Source organism: Nymphaea colorata, chromosome 10 (assembly GCF_008831285.2).
Source record: "Nymphaea colorata isolate Beijing-Zhang1983 chromosome 10, ASM883128v2, whole genome shotgun sequence".
NCBI classification, from domain to species: Eukaryota; Viridiplantae; Streptophyta; class Magnoliopsida; order Nymphaeales; family Nymphaeaceae; genus Nymphaea; species Nymphaea colorata.
In genome coordinates, this window is record NC_045147.1 from 19,977,129 (window position 1) to 20,001,972 (window position 24,844).

Here is a 24,844-nt window from a genome sequence, read left to right on the forward strand (position 1 = left end):
GGGAATCTCTTGAATGTTTCTTTTCAAATCATCTATGAAACTGGAAGCCATGAACAGTGGTCATTTGCGGTAGGGAAGTGCAGTTCATCTCAGCATTTGTTGATATAGAGACGAAGGCGACATCTTCAAAAGTGGGAGGATGATGGATCGCCGTTTCGCTGCTCACCCAAAATTCTGGCCAGAAGAGTTACCGGAGTTTTATGCCTTGAAAAGCGTAAGGCGGTTTGATTTTTTAACCAATCCACAGATCTAACTTCGGTGGCTTTCTTCCTAAAACTCTGCCAGCATGCTACCAACAATGGCCCCCATCTCCCAGCTGTGCCGCGCACTGGAACTGTATGACTATTTTATTGCAATTAACCATTTCCAAGCAGAAGTTTGTCGGTATATTTAGGACACTCCAGATTCCATAAGCTTGTATTATATAACATAATACACAATGTGACATACCATCATAGTAAAATCTTCACTAACAGACTAACAGCAGAAGTCAAAGACAACGACATACCTGCCTATATTCTTTATTGGTCTTGCACGTCCCTAACAATTTCTCAAATGGGTTCATCCTGTCATAAATGTATATACTATACCAGCAAGATGCGAAGACAGTAGGTAGAGTCGACGAAGAAACGTAGAACCAAATTTGATCTTTCACAGGTAAACACACACTAGCCACTTAACTTGGATGATATACCCCACACATGGGGCAGCCTGGGTGCTAATCCACTACGGCATGCAATAATACTTGACAATCACTATTTTGCTACTACTGCAGCTTTAATTGTCACTTGGCCAGCCAAACTTTGAACTCTGCAATCAGTTAGGAATATGTGGATACTGGAACAGTTGATCTTGATGGCACTACTGAAAATGGGGGAACAAATTAAAAACAAAAGAATTAAACTAGGAAATCATCAAGGTTGCCGGTTATTTGCATCTAGATGGGCCTTGTTGAAACCTTGCACGCCCTGTAACCAGCTTCACCTTGTCCATGAATGCAGATCAGAAATCAACATCTCCTTTCTTCAGTCAATGGAAAAACTAAGGTAACGGTGGGGGCGAGCAGAAGTAAGAATCCAAGCATAAGGAGAAGGAAGAACTACTTTTCTAAAATAAAAGGCAATCAATTGTGAAGCACGTGAAGAGGGAACCGTTCCCACAAAATATGCAGAAGCGGCAGTACGTGTCACCACAAATGTCCTTTGATGCAGTCGATAGGGTTCCAAGGCCAGCACGAAAGTAAATGGTTTAAGGCAAAGCAGTGCAGGGCACGTGAACGCGCGCCACCTCCGTGCACTAGATAGAGAAAAAAACACACCACTACTTCGTCTCAAAATGTCACCAAGTATTTGATTAGAAAGATTAAGGAACAAGGTAACTGTCTCTGATTGGACAGATGAAAGCACAAAACAGAAATCAAAATTCAAGAATCAAAATTCAAGACTCTTCTCTATTTCCTGGCATAACGCCTATTGACTGAAAAGAAGTGGAAGAAGACCACTGGAGACGCTAAGGTCCCAAAATTTATTGAGGGTTCGGTGGTCGGCTGTTTGCAGAACAAACTCGAGATCCCCACTCCAAGAGCTCCTTGCTGGTGTCATCTTTGTGACATATCACCTCAATGAAACAGAAGCAATCTTTCTTCTCCCCTGTAGCAGTCGCTATTGCCTCTATCAGTTGTTCCTCGGTTAGAACCTGCTCACAATGCCGAAAAAGATCAGGGGAAGACTCCACGCGCATGTAGCAAGAAAACATGAAAAGAAAAACGATGTGACAACGAATCAACGACAGTAAAAGTTGGATGAGACTATGAAAATTCTGAGTTTTCTCATTTTATAATAAAGAACATTTTGTCAATATGGTTATTGAAAAAGTACCAAAATTTTGCAAAATGAAAGCCAACAGATGAAGAAGAAAAGAACCTTAGATGTCCAGCAATCCCCTTCACCATTATGAATGGCATCAATAAAAGCTGTGTAGTTCCAGTTCTTGATGACATTGTATGGTCCATCATGGATCTCAACTTCAATGGTGTAACCCCCATTGTTGATGAGGAATATGATGGACTTCTGCCCGCACCGCAGCATGGTTGACACGTCTTGTGCTGTCACCTGCATTGCAGAAAACAAACAGTTAAATGTTAGGATGTGGTATAAAAATCCCGTTTAGCACAAATCTCTCCCCATTTGTGAATATTCCTCCAAACGGATTCTGTGCTCCAATGGACCAAAGTATTACCTGAAAGCTTCCATCACCAATGCAAGCAATCACACGTTTATTAGTTGCAGCTTGTGCATACCCCAGCGTTGCACCAACAGACCAACCAATTGAACCATACTGCATCTGGAATTCATACCTACGAAAATCATGGAAATGACATTAACAAAAGTAAAGAATACAAGACCGTGAAAAGAAAAATGAATGAACGAGAGATTGCGTCCTCACCCACATCCCTCCGGCAGTTTGAGCTTCTGGCAGTTGAACCAGGAATCCCCCGTTTCAGCAATAACCGCAGTATCGCCAGACAACATTGCCTGCAACTTCCAAAAAAGTTAGTTTATGGGTTTAAATCTTTCCTAGAGTGAAGCAGAGAGAAATCTATGATGACCGAGCTCCATTACCTGTATGTGTTTGAAGAGGACATTAACCCTTAAAGGGTCATTAGGTGCCGACTTCGGAGGTGTCCCATGGGGAACAAAAATTCGATGATAGTTCTCGTAAGCAGTCGTGTTCTTTTTCAACTTTTTCGCCAGAGCCCTCAAGAAATCTTTCATCAGGATGCAGCCGAAGGCCGGTCCATTGGCAACCACCACCCTGTCTGGTGGCACTATGATTGCCTTCTCCTTCTTCAGCAACAGAGAATACCCAACAGAACTATAGTCATTGAAGATCGGCCCAGCAAAGATGTAAGCATCGGCAGACTCCACAATCTCGGCACAGAATGCAGTACTGACGGCGCCCCAATATGTTCCAATGAAGTGAGGCAGCACCTCCGGTACCAACCCTTTGGCCGAGGGCATCACCGCCACAGCATATCCGCAAGAATTGGCCAATTCCACGAAAGCGTCCCCTGCCTTCGAAACTCTCAATTTTGGGCCACCGACCATTACTGGCTTCACGGATTTGTTCAGGAAGTCGGCCGCCGCTTCCACCGCGGCTTCCAACCCTTTCTGATTGCTCATTCTGCAAAATTAAAGACCATTATAACGGATAAACAATACCAACAACGAAACTCTCTGAGAAACAAATAAAACATACTTTGGTGCGAGGGAGAACGGCACAGGTTCTCGGCTAAAGGTAGGGTGAGGAATGGCTGCCAAGTTGCAGCCTACGCTTATGTAAACCGGCTTGCTCTCTTTCAAAGCAGTCGAGATCGCAGTGTCGATCAATTCATGAGCATCATCCAAGTTATTCACAATTGCCTACAAGCCACCGATCAAGAGATTTCATAAAAAACAAAGAAATAAATAAACATATCACTACATCCGTCAAATCAAAACTAAATGAAGCTAACAGTAAAAAAGAAAAGACCAATGTCATAACCATCATATGATTCGACTGCAATTAACCTAGACAGACGAAATAGCCATGAAGAAGTCCATGTGGATCAAGGTTCATGCTTACTAAGCAGTAAATGATATCGGTAGCGGCAGTAATCGACCAAAATCCATTTGCAACGAAACCAAGAGTAAGAAATGCGGGGAACACGTTACAAATCTCCATGTACGACCAAATTGTGATCACCAACTTTACCATTTTCTAACATCGTATAGCTTAAATTTCGATAGATCAAGCAGCTACGAGGCAGTTAATAGCCACACCGGTATGATCTAATACACAGAAAGGAACCGACCAAAAACCAGGAACGCGAAGAAGAAGAAGAAGAAGAAAGCGTGAAGTAGGAGAGCAAGCGATACCTGATAGCAGGTGACCGTCTGGAAGCAGCGGAGCTCCTGGGAGAAATCCGGCAACCCGATCGTGTGATGAAGGATCCTGTTGGTGCCGTAGTCGTTAGAGTTCGGCCCACCGACGATGCAGATCACCGGCAGGTTTTCACTGTACGCCCCAGCAATGGCGTTCAGCACGCTGAGGCCGCCGACGGTGAAGGTGACCACACATGCGCCAACGCCCTTGCACCTCGCGTAACCATCGGCGGCGTACCCGGCATTGAGCTCGTTGCAGCAGCCGATGAGCTTGAGCCCGGGCTCAGCGATGAGGTGATCGAGAAGAGTGAGGTTAAAATCTCCTGGAACAGAGAAGACATCGGAGACGCCCACCTGAACAAGGCGCCGGGCGAGATGGCGACCGAGCGTCCAGTCCGCCGAGACGTCGCAGACGGCAGTCGGCGTGACGTGCACGGCCTTGGAGGAAGGCGGAGCACCCACGTCGTTGCTGGCCGGCCTGGCACACTCCACTCCGATCTTGGTGTCCATATTTCTTTCCTTCTTCTGTCTCTGCTCTGCGGAAAACCTAGACCCTTCTCACCTTCTTATAAGAGTTTCACAGAGAGAAAGAGGAGCAGACGAGGGCCGTTTTGCAGTTGCGGTTATGTGGGTAGGGGAGGAGAGAGAGAGAAAGAAAAGGCAGATTTTTTTGGGGAGGACTCGAAAAATGTGGAAGAGGAGAGAACGGAAGAAAAGTTCTTGAGAGAGAAACAGATGATTCGTTTGCGGTGGGTGGTTTCGGTACTTGGGTACGTGAGAGAAACGATTCGAATGAAGGGTCGTCGAGAGAGAGAGAGAGAGATGAAGAGCTCTTTGCGATCGGCTGGATCCGCAGCAGCTCGCATTTAAAAGAAAGGGGGAGAAGGAAGGTGGGGGGAAGGAAATCGAGAAAACCAGGGGCAGCCTCAGGGTTTGGCTAAAAGCCTCTGCTCCATTTGCTGCCGCAGTTTTTTCCTTAGTTCCGCACTTCCCTGGTTTCAATTCAAGCGATTGCAAATCAAAATCTGTAACACCGGCGGCGTCAGAACAGAGACCGGTTTTTGACTGATGATGGGAGTGAATCAACAGCCCTCGGGAAGATAATTCCTGCATGTTAAGATTCTTAATCCCCTATTCCTTCTGACAGTACCTTTCTCAGGCACGTAAAAACTTTTCGATTATCGAGAGCGTTTGTTTATTATTTTTGGTTTGCCCGTTTCGCCGAAGCAACCAAAACCTGGTTCGCCCAAAGATTTGGGTACAGTGAGCCACCACTGAAGTCCCCGTCCAAAAGCATCGTCGTCCTCGTAGCTTTGACCTACAAAAAAATTGGGCATCAAATCTCGAGCCCAAAATATCTGTGCACCCAATGGTGCCCAAGCACATGGATGGCATGATCATCACGACGTGTTGTGTTGTGCAAGAAAATGCCTCACTGGTCGGAGTTTCCTCGGCTGATTGGTCCTTGATTCCAAGCATCTGTCCGGTATCAAAATGCAATAGGTTCATCTCAACGTCCTCTCGCTTGTGTCATTGATGAGACGATGGCCATGAAGGGTCGGTAATTGGTCCAAATCTTTAATGGCGGTCAGGTCATAGTTTTGGAGCATGGTGGTAGTCCACAGACATGCTCTTCCAACTCATTCAACGATGCCGGTAAACAATGAACGGTATCTAAGTTGTACCACGCATCTTGTCTTTGCCAAATACAACACACATCTTCATAGGTTCTTATTTGTGATGGTAAAATCTGGCTGGCTGTAGTGAAGTTTACATTCAAGAGGTTCGATATTTAAATTTTATGGTCGCTGTTATGATGTGTTACTTTTTTTAGCATGATACCTGAGTTAAAAGATATATTATGTGATACCTGAGTTAAAAGATATATTATGTGATACTTGAGTTAGAGGTTAGAGGTATTGTAAGTTTACTCATAAACAAGCCAAAGCATAGATGGGATTCGTTGTTTCTTGTTCCCCAAGTTGTGTTCTAACATTGATGAGCACGCATAAGAATTGGTGGGAAAGTTCATGTGGTGGAGGATTGTAGTAGTGCAATTTGATATCTCCTCACGTTCTAAAGTCCAACCACACCATTAAGTTCGAAGATGAATGGAGCTGTAGTGATGCTTGTTGCGTCATATATACGTGGGGTCACTCACTCCCCTACTTTCATTAGACTCCATTCCATGCTCATAGCTTGATATTTATAGCAGTCGCGTCACAGAAACCTAGACGACGTCACGATTTAACGAACAAAAATACATTTCGTATTATTAGTTTTATTCGCATAATAATACTCTAAAAGTTTAATCCCGTGCCTTACATTTTATTTTATTGAATTGGCAAAAGCACTAAAATCAACCGCATGTCCCAAATAAGATCAGTTGATATACTGTTTTGTTTACTTCCTCTTTTGATCATGCTACAAAACCTTTCTGTCCTTTTCAGAATAAAAATCTCAATGCTTATCGTTTCCAGCTAAGAAGAAGCAAACACCCAGCTTACGAGTAGAAGACAAAATATCCGTATTCGTCCTTCTTTCCTTTTTAAATTATTTTGTGTGTTTGGAGAGAAAAAGGGAAGGGAAAAATAGTCCGGCTGTTCGATCGGGAAAAACTTTGCCTCCCCACTGAAGATCACAAGCGTCTGGGAAAAATAGTCCGGCTGTTCGATCCACGTTGGGGGTTGGTGTTAAATTCAGCTTTCATAGATTTCATTTCCAAGAGGATCTGAGATCTGTGGGGAATAAAACGCAAACATAAATGAAACTATTTGTTTAAACTCTTGAATGAATAACTTGACTTAGATCTCTTTGAAATCAAACGCCCAGATGGTTCTCACTAAATCTAATATATAAAGGTACTGTAGCTGCCTGTTTTCAGAGACTATATATATAATAAACAAAAATGAACAAAATATTAAAAGTATTTTTAAAATATTTGAAAACGGCACATGGCACCAATATACTTAATCAAATGGGTGATTTGAATTGGCTGTCTCTGACTGAATTTTCTAACAGTATTGCGGGTCAAGATCGAAGAATCGACATGATGAGATGCTAATTTGAATATGTAATCTATGACGAACTAAGTCCACCAAAAACAAAACACCGCAGCATACTTCCCTTGACGACGTAAAGTAGTAAAATTTATTAACAACAAAGAGAAAAAAAAAAATTAAGGGTGTTTGTTTGATGGTCATGGATTTGAGATAACTAGAAATCTTAAATTCATGCATTTAAGGTGAGAATCCCCTTTCTCATCTAATCTCAAATATGAAGTTTTGGTTCTAAACCCAAAATCTCAAACCATCTTTTTTTTCACACAGTGATAAAATCTGATGATTATTTGTTTACACTGTAAGTTAAATCTGATGTTTATTTGTTATCGTCCGTCTTAGAGAGATGGACGGCATTCAAAAGATAGATTTGAACCAAATAGAGAGGTGGGTCACGCTTTGCCAACCCCGTTGACGTCAGTGATAAAGAAGCACTTATCATATACCATTTACATCTTAATATTAAAAAAAAAAAAAGCTTTTCTTCGTTTTTTAATCAAATTCGTCAAATATAAACGTGATCCATATGGTTAACTTGCGTCACCTAATAATTTGGTCATTTTTTGTATTAAAAAAAAATGTACAGCACTTAAAATGACCACGATTTTTCCATTTTTTTGACCAGCGATTTTGAAATGTAGTAGTGAGAAGAAGGTCGTGTTCATTTTAAGCTTTTCGGCCATTGGGGTTTTACTTTTCATTGACAATGGAAAGACCCACTAGATCCAGAGATGTGAACAAACAGTGAATCTTTCAAGTATGTTTTCCTCATACAGGATATATATATATATATATATATATATATATATATATATATATATATATATATATATATATATATATATATATAGAAAGAGAGAGAGAGAAAGAGAAAAAAAAAAAAAACCGATAAAATGGAAATATATATCAAAATTTGGGAATAAAAAGTCCCCTAGATACAATAATTAGGGACAAGAGGTCCCCTAGATACAGTAACAAACCAGAAAGAGAATTGTCCAGACCAGAAATCACGCGAAAAACTATACATATTTTTCAACTTGGGTGTTCATAGTTTATTAAGATAACATAGAATAGGCTTTAATGTGAGCTCCCCTCCCCAGTTAGCCTATCTCCCAAGCAGTATCGATCATAAATTCCACTAAGCTACGTGTTGGCTTGTGTAAGCCACTACCATTTCAGCCCTTTAAAAATTTCACTGTACTCAATGGATCCAATTCCTACACCAGATGTGAGTCCGTGACTGCCAAAAGTTGTAGCTCTGCCCCAACCCCATAAGAGTTGTTAAAGAAAACCACATGCAGCTAAGTTTTTAGCTCCAGGTTTCAATTTTAATGTGACACTGTGAGATGCATGAACCAAGTAAGTTGGCTTACGACATTAAACAACTCACTAAATTAATATTTAATGAAGAATAATGGGAAGCAGTAACTTGGCCTAGAACCGCACTCCACTTCACTAAATTAATGAAGCGACACGGCAAACTGTGGTTCGCGCTCGGGCACCACCGGAAGAATTGTTTAATTCTGTGAGCTGATCAATGAAGCATTTGTTGGAAAATTCGATATTTATATTTCATTAATTATTGTAAAATATTTATGAGTATCTTTAAAGAAAAACTAAAAGTGGAAGAAAAGTATGGCGCAACCGCAAGTGTAGCATATTTGTAACGACGTTTGAAGCATGAGAACGTTAATGGATTGTGATCGGATCTGGAATAGGGATGTCAATATATTTGATATGTAATTGAACTATTATGAAAAAAACATTCGATTGGATTCAAATGAACATAAATATCTATCTGATCGGGTTCCGATCCGATACATATCATATAGAAATTTTACGTTAACATCCTATCTCCAATGCCCTTACATTTTGAGAATCTGTATTATATGTTAAAAAGCGGACATAGTCAAGAATATGAAATGTTTGAAAATGGCAAAGATCCTAACTAAAAAATATTAAAGCAAACAACATGTTTAAAAGGGGCATACTACTCGATGGGTCAGCAGAAGTCATGATCATTATTGATAACGGCTTTTCGCTGAATCCATTCAAGGCTTCTAAGAAACGAATTAACGATTGAGAAAATATCTAAGCCTTGATGATCAGGTTACCGTCCATCCAAAGAGATGGACGGCATTCCAGGGATAGATGAGGTGTGCGTCAGGGCTTGCTAACCTCGTTGACATTGGTGACGGGTTGAGATGTATGATGTGCATTCTTCCTTAATGTTTACTTATGGGAAACCATTCAATTTTGTTCAATTTCAGAGCTTAGCTTAGGTGGGCATATGGTACATCATTCAATTTCGAAAAAATAATTGACATCTTAATAGTTTAAGTTTTTTTTGTTTTTTAATCTAATTCAACAAATATAAGATATGGTTAACTTTGACTATCATCCATCACCCAATGAAGATCTTTACATATAATTAAAAATTATGTAGCATTTAAAATAACCATAATTGATTTTGAAATGGTACAAGATCTTGCAGTGGGAAGAACGGGTTGGGTCGTATTCGTTTGAGGCATTTCTTCTGGCGTTGTCCTTGTGAACTATGGCAGTCAAAGCTTTCCAGCTTGGTGTTTCTTTCCCTGTCATTCAGCAGATCCACTGGATGTGAACCGCCACAACTTGGTTCAGATCTTTCATTTACCGAATCCGACCTGGACCGGATCTCTCCAGTGCTCGGATTCGGCCTCGGACTTGAATTTTGAAATCCAAATTTAGATCATAGAATTCGACATTTACTTGTGATCAGATCAGATCCTTTTGAATCAGACTTGATGCTGCTTTCTTTACCCTGATGTAACTGAGCAGATTCATATCCAGATCTGCAGCCACACCACTCTTGGTACGTTGGCATCCTCATCTGATTAAGGGAAAGTTGGGGGGGAAAAAAAATCAATTCAGATTTAAGAAACACATGGTTGCTAAAAATTTTGCATTTTCCGGGACAAAGATTTTCTCTTTGTGAAACTTTCATTAGGGGGGGCACTTCTTTGGAATCATCTAAAATTTTGACTTCACATGTGTAGGATTTCTAAGCTACGCTCTTGCAGAAAATTGCGATATGGAAGGCCAGAGCAGGTTATATCTCGTGGTTCTAACATAAGACACTGGGTTAGAACTTAAGAAGTAAAAAGAATCCCCTCAGTTGGAAAGGAAACTCATTTCTTTGAAGATTTGAGAACCATAGATTTAAGATCAGAGACTCGAACTTCAGAACAGAGCCGGTGTTGTGTATGGAGACACTCTCCATCGCGAAGGCTGTGCAACCTTAAATCCAAGGATCCGAGATCTTAGATCATTGGATCTCAAATCCGTGGTGAAACAAACACAACTTGAGCAAAATTTCAACAATTTTTTTTCTTTTTTGTTTTTTCAGTTATAAGTTTAGGGAGTTTTGATTGACCTCTACCTGTTTACACAAGAGTGGATTATTGATTTATTGGTCTCCTTTATTTTTCATGTCTTAAATCTAACATCTCCACCACTTTCGAGGGAGCTGGCGTAGCTAGAAAGACATGCAAAGCCCTTAAGAGCAAAGCTAGTAGCATGAAGAGAATAAGTTGCATGCACCACTCGATGGACACTACACATATACGCCAAAAACAGGGTAGGGGTGGATATATTTTAGAAATTATTTAAAAAGAGATGCCTTCTTTATTTTTTTAACTTTTCTTGGTTGTTTGTTTCAGGAAAGAATTTTTTTATTAATTATGAGTGTATTCTAGGGGCGGAGCAAGGATTTTTTTAGGGGCGGGCTAAACGGTCCAACGAACTTATTCAGGTTTACTGCCAAACTAAACCCGAATCCAAAAAATACATTGGTCAACTAACAATTTTCAACTTTTTTAATGTTTTTTTTTTTTCAATTAGCTGGGGTGGAGAGAAAATCTAATAGTCTGGGTACACTTTATTGCTTTCCTTGCAGAGAATAAACACTTCTGAATAATAAGGCACTAGACTTTTTTTTTGCCCACCTACACGTTATTGTGGTATCAAAAGGGAAGGTGCGAGTTTGCCCGGCTTCATTAACGTGACCTTGTGGGATGCATGAAATTGCAACAGCTAAGTAACTTAGCTTACAACATTAATCGACTCATTAAATTAATGAACAGAAACGGCAACTTAGTCTACACCAGCACTCCACTCACTAAATTAATGAAGATTAGCAAACTATCTGGCATCCAAACCACCAAAAGAATTGCACGGTAAGAAATCCAAGTCTGTGAGCTGATCATGGAGGTCTCTTGGTTTTAATACATGTAAGTATGTCAAATTATGCATAATTAGATCATTTAGATTCCAGTTCATGTGACAAAAGAATGCTGGCTGATACGTAGGTTTTAAAGATGAATTATTTTTGTTAATTCTTTTAAAATGTTGATTCATAATTGAAAAATATCGTGCAGATGCATGCAACAGTAAGTATCGACGTCGATCATCATATCTTGAGGCTACAAATATTTATGGCGTTCGTTTTAAGCATTATAACATTATTAATGGAGGTAATGGGATTTGGTGAAACCGCATTGGGCAGCCGGTCGAGGGGAAAGGCTACCGAGAAGCTTCGAACGTCGAGGGAAAGAGCAGTCTTCCATGAATAGGAAATAAAATCTTCCCCCACTCGAAGAATCGCTAGAAGAGCTTGCTTCATTATTGTTGAGATGCATGCAAATTTACATATAGGCACGCAACAGTTCATTGGAATTTTATTCTTTGGGCAAAGAAATTCTTCATTTCTATTCCCTTTCAGGCTTTCACCCCCCTGTTCAAATCAAACAGCCATCACAGTCTATTAGAATTTTATTTGTGTCCATCACAGTTCATTAGAATTTTATCTCTTTGGGCAAGGGAAGAACCTTCCCCATGCTCAAAAATCAAAGAGTCACCATCCCAGCCACCAGCCATGAACCAAGATCGAAGGTCAGGCATCGCATGGCTGGTCAGAGGAGAGGCAGCGCATGATCAGGCATCGCATAACTGAACAGCCTGCGAACAGATGAACATCCAATTGATGAAAGTCCAATTGACAACTGACAGAACCGATGTTGGTTCAATAATCGTCACTTCAATTCTTATTAAACACTTTGAAAGTTAGATCATTAATTCAATTTTGCTACTTTCTTTTAACTACAAACAACGCTCTTACTAATATTGACAGGCATACAATACTCTGATTGACAAATATACTCTCAAAACAACTCCAGTCCCGAAGTCTTTTTCACCTCTTCAGAATCTCTCCTTCCCTTTGAGGTAAAGGGAGAGGTTTTTTTAAGGTAAAAGAAGAAGGGATGTAAATGAAAATAGGTTTTTCTTTCAGACATGCGTCGTGTTCGGTTACTATACATTGAGATTGAGTATAAATCTGATCAATACTAGTTGATATACTCGATGAGAAGAGCAAAAAAACCCACCAAAAACGAATGCATGGGATCAGCCCACATCCTCTAACTTGAGACCATGCCAGCACACATTCGAGCAACGCAAGCCATGCACAGATGAAACACTCGAATAGCACAGGTGATTACTGTTCACAAGATAAGCAGATTCTTAATAACTGACGCTCAGATCCAACTTTTATTCACGCACAATATACACAAACAGTAGCTCATCTGAACACAGTGTCAGAACCCCAATGACAAGATGACAGGATAGTAGATGACTTAGTTTCAGTCTCTATTCTTTATTCACGCAGAAAACTAGCCACTACCTACTAAAAAAGTAAGAAAGCTATGCATTTCTACTACGAGCATAACTCCTGAGATGGGAGACACCCAGTCGAGAAGATCAAGCAAAGAAGCGTAAGAGTTCGGTTGAAGGAGAGAAGATCGGCTGGGGTGAAACAGGGAAGCAAAGCTAGCAGCGCGATCCCCTACTGGGGGTTGGGCGGTCGGCCGTTGGCAGCAGCCACACGAGAGCCCCACTCCAGAAGCTCCTTGCTCGTGTCGTCCTTGTGTACGATCACCTCTACGAAACACAAGTGGTCTTTCTTCTCCTCTTTCACTTTTTCCAGCGCCTCCCGCAGTTCCTCCTCGGTGTGAACCTTCAATTCCAAGAACCACAATCAGTTTCCAGGTACATTAGAATTATCAGATCTTTCCATGAACGAACAAGCTAAGAATGGCAATCGGTTTGAAGACAGAATTGCAGATACTCGTGAGAGAAGAAGAAGAAGAAGAGCACCTTCACGGTCCAGCAATTTCCTTCACCATTATGAATAGCATCAACAAATCCAGCGTAATCCCAATTCTTGATGAGGTTATAGGGTCCATCGTGGATCTCTACCTCGATTGTGTAGCCCCCATTATTGATGAGGAAGATGATGCTCCTTTGCCCATGTCGCAGCATGGTTGAAACATCTTGTCCTGTCACCTGCACTTAAAGAAATCGACAACTGGCTGCATTACTACCAACGCTTTCTGGAGTTAGCCCTCGTATGATTACACTCCAAGCTCTTACACAATTTCTCACAGAAGATGAATTGAGTTCATCACCTGAAAACTTCCATCACCTATGCATGCAATCACTCGCCTGTGTTTGTCGGCCTGCGCGTATCCAAGTGTGGCACCCACGGACCAACCAATGGAACCATACTGCATCTGCATTTCGTACCTGCCCTCTTACCATGAAGGTTAGTTATATGGTACGAAGTAACAAAGTGATCTACAAACATCAGGAAAAAACTGTACAAAGAAGGTATATAAGAAAGTTTGCTATATATGGATCAATCCCTCACCCGCATCCAGGAGGCAATTTGAGTTTTTGGCAGTTAAACCAACAATCCCCTGTTTCAGTAATGACTGCAGTTTCGCTAGACAACAGTTCCTGAACCACCATCATCATAGAACATTAAGAATTTCATTGCCTTTGCAGAGGAAGCAGAAAGGGACGGGTAGAATCTGAAACGTCTCCCTATATACCTGTATGTGTTTGAAAAGAACATTCACTCTCAATGGTTCATTTGGTGCACTCTCTGGTGGCAATCCTTCCGGCACGTGAATCCGGCGATAATTCTCGAAAGCAGTTGTGTTGCAGTTCAATTTCTTAGCCAGGGCCTCGAAGAAATCTTTCATCAGAACGCACCCGAATGCAGGACCATTGGTCACCACCACTCTTTCTGGTTGCACGACGATGGCCTTCTCCTTCTTCAGCAACAGAGAGTAGCCGACGGAGCTGTAATCATTGAAGATGGGACCTGCAAAGATGTATGCATCGGCGGATTCGACAATCTCAGAACAGAATGCACTGCTAATGGCGCCCCAGTAAGTGCCAATGAAGTGAGGGTGGTGCTCGGGGAACAGTCCTTTAGCCGACGGCATCACTGCCACCGGGAAGCCACAAGCATCTGCCAACTCCACAAAAGCCTTTGTTGCCTTGGCAACTCTCATTCTGGGCCCTGCAACCATCACCGGCTTCACCGCTTTGTTTAGGAACTCTGCTGTTGCTTCCACTGCAAATTCGAGGCCTTTCTGATTTGTCACTCTGCAAGAGCAGTCCATTAGAACAGGAACCCAGCAATACCAAAAAAGGGCTTGAATATAAAACCAAAAAGGAAAAGTAGAATCAACTTTGGAGCTAGGAAGTAGGGAACGGGCTCTCGACTAAAGGTAGGATGAGGAATGGAGGGCAGGTTGCAGCTGATGCTGATATAAACTGGCTTGCTTTCTTTCAGGGAGGTGGCGATTGCAGTATCGATCAATTCATGAGCATCATCCAGATTATTCACCACCGCCTATACAGAAGTTACACGGGCAGAGACCAAATATTAAATATGCTAAAAAAGTTCAGCTATTCAAAGAACTGAAATAGATTATGAGACGACAATATCACTGAGCTTCAAGGTTTTGGATAACAATTCTTACATGCAATTGAATCAGACTTGTTTGTTAAAAAAAGCAAACCTACCACAATTATCTCAACATTTTCAGTTAAAATTTTACAAGACATGCAGGGTAACAAATATTTGGCAATAACAGGGAAGGTTGTAATGGATGTACAAAGAAATTTCAGAACAGGAAGTCTTTTGAAAGATAGACCCATAAATGGACATCTCCCTTTAAGTCGAAACTCGAAACGACCTGATAGCAGGTGACCGTCTGGAAGCAGCGGAGCTCCTGGCTGAAATCCGGCAGCCCGATGGTGTGGTGAAGAATACGGTTGGTGCCGTAGTCGTTGGAGTTCGGCCCGCCGACGATGCAGATCACCGGCAGGTTCTCGCTGTACGCCCCGGCAATGGCGTTGAGCACGCTGAGGCCGCCCACCGTGAAGGTGACGGCGCAGGCACCCACGCCCCTGGACCTCGCGTAACCGTCCGCTGCGTACCCGGCGTTCAGCTCGTTGCAGCAGCCGATGAGGTTGAGCCCCGGCTCGGCGACGAGGTGGTCGAGCAGGGTGAGGTTGAAGTCGCCGGGAACCGCGAAGACATCGGAGACGCCGACCTGGACGAGGCGACGGGCGAGGTGGCGGCCGAGGGTGGAGTCCTTCGAGGCCAAGGAGACGCCCTCCTTCATGGAGACGCCGGCGAACTGGGAACGAAGCGATCCCAGTTCGCTGCTCTCTGACCTTACTGCGTCCGCTTCCCCGATCTTAGTCTCCATTATTTCTTCTTCTTCCCCTTCTTCTCAGCAGCTGCGAGAGAGAGAAAGCAGAGATGAGCATGAAGAAGCAGAAGGTAAAGCAGGATTTAGACTAGGGGGCGGTTCCAGTGTCTTCCTGAGTTTAGGACGACACGTGGCGATGCTTCAGACCGTCTATGACAGAAAAAGGTAAACGTGGCCTTGTGGGGACGAGAAACGAAGCACAGTTTGTAGGGGACGATAGGTTGCACGAAACGGAGTTAGCTCCTAGTGGACCCATCAGAAGTGATCCAAATCCAAGTTAACCCGGATGAGGATTCAGAAGGACTCGGCTATTGGATCGTAAGTTTTAAATCAAAAGCATAGATCTGGACGAGAACCGGTGTTTGCATATTTTCAAAATCCTGTTTCTCAGGTTCAAACTGATGTAAATCCCATCCACTTAACAGCGCAAAATCAGGAACAAAGAAAAACTTGTAGAAGGTAAGTGCATGATCTTTGTTTGTTCAACGACATGACTCATGAGTCCAAGCTTTGTAGATATGCATCCAGCTAGCAGAAGCACTAGATGATGGACAGCGCACAGGCTTTTCCTCGGTAAATATCTGTCTCTAATGAGCCTAGCCCACGGGTTTCCGTCCCTCACCGCCCTCGGTAAATTTGCATGGACAATCTCTTTAATTCTTCGAATGCCCAAACCCCATTTCATCTTTTGATAGCGTAAAGTCCTTCGAGCATATGAGATGATTGGCTCTCTTCTCCTCCTTATCGTCTCTCCCCCACAAGAACCCAGCACATATGCTCTTTAACCATCCTGAGGCAAATCATATCATAGTGAGAAGGTGGTTCAACAGACACAGCCGACCTCTATAAGATAGTAGTCTGTCCTTCCAATTTCCTATCTCATTTTAACAATAAGAGTAGGCAGTGAGCTTTCGAAATGTAGGGGAATCCTGAGATGGTCAATTGTCTGATTCCTTCCAGCTCTCTCCCTACGCCAACAAACTCGGAACTCCTTCCCTGTCAAGTTAAAGCCAAAAAAGCTGCTCTGCTCTTCTCTCTTCTAATGCTAATGCTCAATCCCATAGCACTCCTCAAAATGCCTGAGGCATTGTTCTATTAGAGCTGAAAAGGATTTCTCCTTAGCTTCTAGGAATAACAAGACATCATCTGCATCGATATTTTTCTAGGTGATAAACAAGCAAACTGTTTACTTGTCTGACAATTGACATGACACTAACCAGGTGGACCTTTTTCTTTGACAGTGGCAAAAGTTTGTCCCTCTTTTATAATATAAAAAATCCGGCGTCTGTTTTTGTCTACCCCAAGATATGCATATGCAGGTGCGCTTGTTTTAGATAAGTTAGATACAGGGACGGCTGCTCCTTCTATATATTGGGTGAATTCAATTTAAAGGCTTGGTTAGGAAAAATATATACTTCAATGGGAGACACCTCCAAGTCAAATTTTCCCTAAAGCTGGCGAAGAAAATCTCGAAACAGACGCCAACTAGCTTGCGGGTTAAAAGATAAAACTAATTGAAACTGAAACCAGTTGAAAACAGATCCAGATTCCTGCAATTATTTTGTTGCTAGATTAAGCCTCAAATCATTTCAGTATATTATATTTCTCTGAGCAGAGCAGCATCGTTTCTGCTTGCTTCTGCATATTTTAAATAGGGTCGGGTGCCACTGTTTTCTGACTTCACATGCAATAGGTTTGGGTCTGTTGGAACTCAACCAAATCCAAATCACATCCAATGTGTAACCCGCTATGGGACTCCTCTTTCTTCCCCCTCACGTTCACACAGCGTTGATTAGCAGGAGAAAACCTAATCTTATCCTTTACCTCAACAGAAAAACAAATACCAGTTTCTCATATTAAACCAACCATATGTACTAATTTCTCCACATATATAAAATTCTATCACCTAGAGAAGTTAGATCATTGATCTATTCTTAATGCTATGTTTTCTAATTAAAAATTTGTTATAAATTTTTATTTTATATGTTATATATATAGGGTCACGACCGGTGCGTGGATGGTTGTTCGGTATGGCGTTTTCTCTCTCGTGAACCGTCTCATTCATTGTTGGTGAGCAAAGTCAAAGAGGGCTGTAGTCCACGCGGTTAGAGAGAGAGAGAGAGAGAGGCGGTTTTTTCTCGGTGAGCTGTTGCTCCGGCTCATGCAAACCAACAAGCCACCACCGCATGCGGTTTTCACAGTACAGCCCAACACCGCCTGCCGGCCATAAAAGCCGGCCTCCATCTCCCCAACCCCACCGCCAGCAAAGAGAACGAGAGACAGACCGTGATATGGCAGATTTGCTGAGTACAGGTCTCGGAGGAGGTGGGGGTGGCGATGGTGGTGAGAGGATCAAAGGGTCGTGGAGCCCGGAGGAGGACGCTGCCCTCAGCGAGCTCGTGGCAAGACACGGGCCCCGCAACTGGTCGCTCATTAGCGCCGGCGTGCCCGGCCGCTCCGGCAAATCCTGCCGGCTTAGGTGGTGCAACCAGCTGAGCCCCCAGGTCCAGCACCGCCCCTTCTCCGCCCAGGAGGACGCCGTCATTGTCCAGGCTCACGCCCGCCACGGCAACAAGTGGGCTTCCATCGCTCGCCTCCTGCCCGGTCGAACGGACAACGCTGTTAAAAACCATTGGAACTCCACCCTCAAGCGCCGCTCCCCCTCGACCACCGCCACCAACTGCGATGTTCTCTCTGAGACCGAGGGACTGAAGAAGCCGCGGCGGCAATCGATTTCGGTGTCTGAGAGCAGCTCCGTCGAGCCGCCGACTTGCTTGCAACTTTTCCCGACCGCTGAGGAGGCGAATGGGGCGGCGGCGCCCGTTTCGTTGCAGCCGAAGATGGCAGACGAGGTGGAGTCGGGGAGCAGCAGGAGAAGAGAAGGGGAGGCAAAGGAAATGAACGAGATGAGAGAGATGTATCTGTTGTCTGTGATCCATGACATGGTCGCCAAGGAGGTGGAGAGATACATTAGTAGCAATTTCATTGTAAGAAATATCGGATAGAAGTTCCATCCGTCTCTCAACGATCTTATGGCGCTCATATTGCTACTGATCATGGGACTCTTCAATGAGAATTGTTAAAAATTTCTTCTCCTCCCTCAACCATCATTTTGGTATCATTCATGTTCATCCTCTTGATGATGGCATTCCACCACGAGATTAATGTTAGACATCTTCTCTTCTGAACCTAATCTAGATTGATAACAGAACGCAGCAAACGTATAAAAACTCCCTATTTGTTCAAAACAGTTTAACAAATTCTGAAATTGCGTCCCAAAAACCTTTGAAAATCCAATTACTTTTTACTACTATGGTAATATTAGAAGACCAACTTCACTAATTTCCTTCTCTTAAAACGAATCTTTGCAGTAAAACTTACCAGTAATAATAACAAAGTCTACGTTAAACAACTGTATGAAATCATATCACAGTTCGGTTGTGCACTCTGCGGATAAATGAACATATAAAATGCAGATGATGTAAGAAAGAATGGTTGCAGGTCAACGCTTGAACGGAACAGTCAACAGTGGTGCCACGCGCGCAGATGGGACATCGTTTTCAGTAAATCCCATAACGTCGTTCTTCGGTATATAAAAATAATGTCACGGTGGTCCAAGTGTAGGGCTCACCATGGAGTAGAAGTGGATCCAAGGAGAAGGTCTAGGACTTTGGTCCAATTAATGTCTCAAACCTACTCATTCAAATCAACAATGGAAATTTTATTTATTCTTCTGTTCTGTTTGACTAATTATCTCCTTCCTTCCCTACTTAATGACTTCATACATGAAACTAGCAGTGACTTAAAATAGTTGTTGTCTATATATATATATATATATATAGTCATTGAAATCAACTGAACTTTTTGTGTTATGATATAGAAAGGCGAGCTGGGTGCATACGATAGATTCTTTGAAGAAATTAAAAGGATTTGGATCGAGTTCGTGCTTAATTGTCAACTACTGGTTCATCTACAGATGTTAAACAATTGGATCTAAATTTGGTCAGAAGAAGTGTCCTGTACTGTATCCAACTTATCGGATACTCATGCGTTCATGATCAAATTTATATTCAAACATGAACGAAAAGAAAAGTTGACATCTTAGATTTTTAAATTTACAATTCATTTTCACGACTGAATCCGAATATGACTTTTAGATACAAAACTAAACCGGAAGTGCATTACAAGAGGACTTTTAAAATGAATAGATATTGGATATAAGTTGAAAATGAATTTCAATCGAAATCTAAATTCGATTGAGTAGCAACCGAACCCGAATTAAGTCTTAATCTTAAGATTGTATCCTTTTTTAAGCATCTTAATCAGATATTCGATCCATTGACATAAGTTGGTTCATCAAATGTGCCAGTCCTTTAATTTTATATCATGGTAGATTAAGTCAGAGCAAGCACGTTGATCACAATTGGATAGTGGGAGTGGAGATCCACTACTTTGCCTGGGTGACCCCGGGTCCGAACCAATGAAAATTTTATTTTTTTTTCCTTTTTGTCCTTTGTTCTTCGTATCCTGAACGTACGGACACGTGGTCGACCTTGACTTATCTCGCCGACACGAGGTGGACCATAGTGAATTCGGGTTCGGGTCGGGTCTGGATGGAGCGAAATCCGCCGAGAGCCCCGAATCGAAGGTGAATTAATATATTCAGGCGGCCGGCCGTTCACCCAATTTCTGCTGACAAGCAGAATCTGGCAGGATGAGACGCAGCCGGTGGTCCATGTCCTGACCTCCGGCCCCATATTTTTTCACCTCAAAACCGGGCTAAATTTCTGGACATCGCATCCCCATCTGATCTCTCAAGGCAGGCAGGTAAGGGAACCCACTCACTCTACCCTGTTTGCATCCATCAATCAATTCATCGTCATTCAAACAGCACTAAGCCCCACCATTTCTTCTTAGCTTTTGTTTTCCACCATGGTTGATCCAGTTTCAATGGACCTAAGCTTAGCCCATCGAATTGGTGAATTGGTAAGTTTCATGGTCTTTTTTAATTGACAGGTGTCCTGCTTCCTACTCAACGCTTTAAAAACAAGAAGAAGAACTTGGGCCTTCATTCTCGAGGTGTCCTGCCAATAATTGGTTTTCTCCACCTTTCTGGATCGTCTTTTCTTTTTTAAGAACAATCAATTAACTTGAGATGCGGTCGCTCGCTTCCACATGCCAACTCGCAACTTCGACCCCACTTTGCCGTGTATTGAAGAGAGCACATGGACAACTCCCGTCCAGCACTGTTCTAGTCGGACCACAAAAAAGATGAAAGCAATTGTTCTTTACCAAAGAATGTTAAGCTATTCATTCCCCTTCAGTCGATCGAGTCGTTTCATTTTCTTCATCTTTTACATCGATGCAAAAGATATCGTAGACGCTTTCAGTAATGGTGTCTTTTCGTTCCAGAAGATTTGCATTCTTCTGGAAATCTATGGTGATGTCAATTCCTTGATCCAGAAGATTTGCATTCTGTTATCATTTACCCTTTTTGGTGTCAACAAACTATTGGAACTTTTACTGTTATATGACATGGAAACTTATCTACATGTCATGTTATATATAATAGAGCATATAATTACCAGGCAAACAAACTGCAATAAAATTACATAAACAGTTTTAGAGTTGTCAAATAAGAGAAAGAAGACTGAAAAGAGGGCGTTTGATGGTTTGATTCGAGAATCATAATTCCTCCCCAAACTAGAATGAAATCAAAATTTCATACTCTGAGTTATCATCTAGATAACTACTGATGGAAAAGAAGAACACTTTCTAATTTAGTTATTTTAGTTAAGAAAAAAGCAGGTAGCGGGCAGCACAGCCCATCCCCATGTGTCCCTACTTCCACAAAACCGACTTGTGAATATGTATTCAATGCCTAACAAACGCCTATTTGCTTCATACCCAGAAGTATTTTAAACAATAAAGCATTTTCTGAAAAAGAATTGATATTTATGGATATTTCATATACGCGCCTCGCTTATCTGAAATAAGTAATGATAACAATAAGTCCTCATTTGACTGTACAAACACAAAATGACCTTTTAAGTGAAAATTTTCCCTTTCTAAGATTACATTCTTTTACTAATTTAGCAAAAGATCGATGGTAAAATTCCTGATTCATCTAATATAGACAATATTATTTTACCTTTTTTATAAAGAAAAACCGGATTTAAGATCAAAAGAGGGAAAGTAAGTATGATCTTAGAAGGATGGTATAGCTCTTATTTTACATCCACGGCCTTGGAAATGGCAAAAAGAGGAGATATCAAGCACCAAAATGAGAAAAGATGTTTACTTTTTGTGTCAAGCGCGAAGATCAAAGCCCGCTTTCGAAATTCGGGGACTTGTTGGTCATTTGAGTCTCCTCCGAACCCACATGGAGAGAGAGAGAGGGGGCGAGGAACAAAACGACCCCAAGGCAAACGTCTCTCCCTCTCTCTTTCTCTCTCTCTCTCGCTGTGCAAGGAAGGTGCGGCCATGGCGGCCTTAGAGTGCTGGAGCAGTCGCACCAGCATCGATGAGGACATGGTAGAGCAGGTCCTGATGAAATCCAACGACCGGTCCGAGGCCTTTCCTTCTCCACCCACATCACCGCCTCTCCGAGCAGACGACGCCGGCAACCAGAGCGGCCCCGTTTCTCAGAAGGAGTGGCAGCGGAAATGGGCCAGGATCGGCCGGAATGTCGCCGGGGCCATCACCAACCTCAAGACCCACCTCAACCTCGACTCCATCGCCAGCCGAATCTCGGCGGCTTCCGAATCGAGGCGGCTCATCTGGGGCTCGGTGGTGCACGACCTGACACAGCTCTACCCGGGAAGCCAGCTCCCCGAGAAGCTCATTGCCAACGTCCGCAAGCACTTCGACTCGCTGCCTCTGAGCTACGCACAGGCTGGGTTCGACATGAAGGAGGTTCTCGCCCACATGCGGTTGATCGAAGAGGCCGTAACCGAGGACCGCCCGGCCGTTTCCGTCGAGGAGGATGCCGGGGACGAGTCGGACGCTCGCCGCGGCAGCATCTCGGTCTTTCGCCTCGCCTTCGCCTGCAACTCCTGCATTTCGTGGCCGGCGGTGTCCTGCGTCCTTGACGACCCTTCTTTCTGCTGCAAGAAGATGCAGATCTTCGAGCGGAAGAACCTCACTCTCGGTGTCGTCACTGTCTTGGTGCCGGCTGGCCAGGAGAGGGCTTTCCGGTACAGGGTTGAAACCGCGCTGAGATCAGCCACCAGACGACCTAGACAGGCCGCCATGAGAATCGCTCTGGGGCTATGTGGTTGCCAGGAGGAGAACATCAAGAACCCTGCGGAGTGCGAAATGGGCGACGAGCCGGCCGGTCGAGAATTGACCGACAACTCCTCCGATCGATCCCCACTGAAAGCTTGTCAAATGGGCAGCTCTTCCTTTTCTGTTTCAATCGATGAATTGCAGAACGTCAGGACCGGCGGCGAGGATCTCGGAAAATGGCTGCTGAATTCGGACTACGTCGAGGTTGCCGAGCAATTGGGGTCTAGAGTGTTCAAAGGAGTTTACAGAGGTAAGAAGGTAGCCATCATCAAGATTCCCGGCTGCGAAAGAGGAATGCGCTACGACGTTGAGTTGAGGAGGGATCTGTTGGAGCTCATGACTTGCGGGCACAAGAATGTCCTTCAATTCCATGGAGTACTGCTGCACCCTGTGCACGGATTGTGCACTGTCACGAAGCTGATGGAAGGTGGATCCATCGACCGGTTGATTCGCCGCGGGGGCGGGAAGAAGCTTCAGTACAAAGAAGTCATCAAGATTGCCACCGATATCATGGAGGGAATGGCTTTCTTGAATGAAAATGGTGTTGTTTACAGAGACCTAAACACAAACAGGGTGCTTCTTGACAGACAAGGGAACGCTTGCCTTGGAGATATGGGTGTAGTTTCACTATGCAATCAAGATGGGGAGGTCTTGGAATATGAAACAGCAGGGTATAGGTGGCTAGCGCCAGAGGTACGAATGCCGTCCAATTAGAACTGATTATTTAGTTTCTTCTGTATTTTGATTATATGACTCTTGGCGTCTTGGTTCGTTTGAATTTTAACGATTGGCGCGGCAATTGCAGATAATTGCAGGTGATCCGGAAAGTGTGGTAGAAACGGAGAAGAGCAATGTCTATAGCTTTGGGATGATCCTGTGGGAGATGGTGACGGGAGAGATGGCATATGAGTCGTATTCGCCTGTTCAAGCGGCCGTTGGGATCGCCGCCTGCGGTCTCCGGCCGGATGTACCGGCTGACTGCCCCCTTGTTTTGAAGTCTTTGATGCAGAAGTGTTGGAACAACTTCCCTTCCAAAAGACCTCGTTTATCTGATTTGCTCACAGTTCTTAGGGCTGCTACTTCACTTCCTAGTAGATGAATAGGTTCTGTGGTAATTGCCTCTCTCGTGGATGTGGTTTTCCTTTTTCCGTTTGTGGATATGGCTGCATCAGCTTTGTGGCTCTCCTTTTTTAAGATTATACTTGGCTCTTTGTAACAATCAATCATTTGCTGCTCATTGTTGACATCTTTTTTGCTTGTATATCAGAAATCAGATACATGGAAAAAAAGTGTATCGTTTCACATCTTATCCACTTGTGTAGACTTATAAAAGAGAAAAAATTGCCTTCTCTCTCTTTCTCTTGGTGCACTGAACAGTCTTCGTTTCTCCTTTTGCATTGTAAGGTGATTACAGTGATGGTGTCAATGAGATTCATGAATTTTGGAATTCCTACGGGTTAATGGTTTCAAATTTTCAACTATGTCGGGAAGGAAGTAGAAAGGAGGCTCGGCTTCTGCATCTTTCACTAAACGTGTGATCCTAACTTTACTGCGAGAGGTGAAAGCTACCTTTTGCCCATTTTTTAGAATAAATTGTCTGAACTCTGCAAGCTTTGCATGTAGCCCTTAAAAATCAAACTGTCCAGGTTCCAGGCTGCAGAAGAAAGCAGCTTTACCAAAGAGGTTCAGAGGAAGCAGGTTCATAAATGGGCATGGCCGTCAAAGGGCTGTCTGACGGATAGCCTAGAGTTTACAAAAAAGTTTTCCCTTTTTCGATTTTAAATGTATCTTCAAGGATGAGCAGGAATTGTCACAGGGCTGTCAAACCGGCAGCCACCATTTAGAATTTTACATATAGCTCTCTCGGGGACCTGTAGGATTTAGCTTCTGCTCCTGTAAGGTTCTAATATTTTACTCTTTCAGTTACTAATAAACAAGAGACTTGCCGGATGTTGATGGCACTCTA

At 43.0% G+C, this 24,844-nt stretch overlaps 4 protein-coding genes across 4 annotated transcripts; 2 read left to right on the plus strand and 2 right to left on the minus strand.

Moving 5' to 3' along the window:
• Positions 1–1,324: 1,324 nt before the first annotated feature.
• On the minus strand, positions 1,325–5,008 carry LOC116262786 (pyruvate decarboxylase 2-like). The gene is made up of 7 exons (XM_031642280.2): positions 3,918–5,008; positions 3,259–3,422; positions 2,622–3,183; positions 2,446–2,534; positions 2,239–2,356; positions 1,923–2,111; positions 1,325–1,695 (listed from the first exon to the last, which is right to left on the minus strand). The coding sequence occupies exons 1-7, from the start codon at positions 4,431–4,433 to the stop codon at positions 1,525–1,527; spliced, it is 1,809 nt and encodes a 602-aa protein (XP_031498140.1). The 5' UTR covers positions 4,434–5,008; the 3' UTR covers positions 1,325–1,524.
• Positions 5,009–12,519: 7,511 nt separating this feature from the next.
• On the minus strand, positions 12,520–15,630 carry LOC116261786 (pyruvate decarboxylase 1-like). Its single transcript, XM_031640641.2, has 7 exons — positions 15,070–15,630; positions 14,560–14,723; positions 13,912–14,473; positions 13,728–13,816; positions 13,486–13,603; positions 13,175–13,363; positions 12,520–13,034 (listed from the first exon to the last, which is right to left on the minus strand). The coding sequence occupies exons 1-7, from the start codon at positions 15,586–15,588 to the stop codon at positions 12,864–12,866; spliced, it is 1,812 nt and encodes a 603-aa protein (XP_031496501.1). The 5' UTR covers positions 15,589–15,630; the 3' UTR covers positions 12,520–12,863.
• Positions 15,631–17,733: 2,103 nt separating this feature from the next.
• On the plus strand, positions 17,734–18,675 carry LOC116263104 (transcription factor MYB73-like). Its single transcript, XM_031642695.2, has one exon. The coding sequence runs from the start codon at positions 17,778–17,780 to the stop codon at positions 18,594–18,596; it is 819 nt and encodes a 272-aa protein (XP_031498555.1). The 5' UTR covers positions 17,734–17,777; the 3' UTR covers positions 18,597–18,675.
• A 3,313-nt stretch (positions 18,676–21,988) lies between these two features.
• Positions 21,989–24,233, plus strand: LOC116263332 (uncharacterized). The gene is made up of 2 exons (XM_031643024.2): positions 21,989–23,571; positions 23,684–24,233. The coding sequence occupies exons 1-2, from the start codon at positions 22,075–22,077 to the stop codon at positions 23,975–23,977; spliced, it is 1,791 nt and encodes a 596-aa protein (XP_031498884.1). The 5' UTR covers positions 21,989–22,074; the 3' UTR covers positions 23,978–24,233.
• The last annotated feature ends 611 nt before the right edge of the window (positions 24,234–24,844 follow it).

What these genes read in the sequence shown, in the direction of transcription:
- LOC116262786 (XM_031642280.2), bottom strand. Translation starts at nt 4,433, where the DNA reads ATGGACACCAAGATCGGAGTGGAGTGTGCCAGGCCGGCCAGCAACGAC. An exon ending in TCCTCTTCAAACACATACAG is followed by an intron (nt 2,535 to 2,621) that starts GTAATGGAGCTC and finishes TGGAAGTTGCAG; the next exon opens with GCAATGTTGTCTGGCGATAC. An exon ending in GGGATTGCTGGACATCTAAG is followed by an intron (nt 1,696 to 1,922) that starts GTTCTTTTCTTC and finishes CATTGTGAGCAG; the next exon opens with GTTCTAACCGAGGAACAACT.
- LOC116261786 (XM_031640641.2), bottom strand. Translation starts at nt 15,588, where the DNA reads ATGGAGACTAAGATCGGGGAAGCGGACGCAGTAAGGTCAGAGAGCAGC. An exon ending in CCCTACTTCCTAGCTCCAAA is followed by an intron (nt 14,474 to 14,559) that starts GTTGATTCTACT and finishes CTGCTCTTGCAG; the next exon opens with AGTGACAAATCAGAAAGGCC. An exon ending in GAAATTGCTGGACCGTGAAG is followed by an intron (nt 13,035 to 13,174) that starts GTGCTCTTCTTC and finishes TTGGAATTGAAG; the next exon opens with GTTCACACCGAGGAGGAACT.
- LOC116263104 (XM_031642695.2), top strand. Translation starts at nt 17,778, where the DNA reads ATGCGGTTTTCACAGTACAGCCCAACACCGCCTGCCGGCCATAAAAGC.
- LOC116263332 (XM_031643024.2), top strand. Translation starts at nt 22,075, where the DNA reads ATGGCGGCCTTAGAGTGCTGGAGCAGTCGCACCAGCATCGATGAGGAC. An exon ending in ATAGGTGGCTAGCGCCAGAG is followed by an intron (nt 23,572 to 23,683) that starts GTACGAATGCCG and finishes CGGCAATTGCAG; the next exon opens with ATAATTGCAGGTGATCCGGA.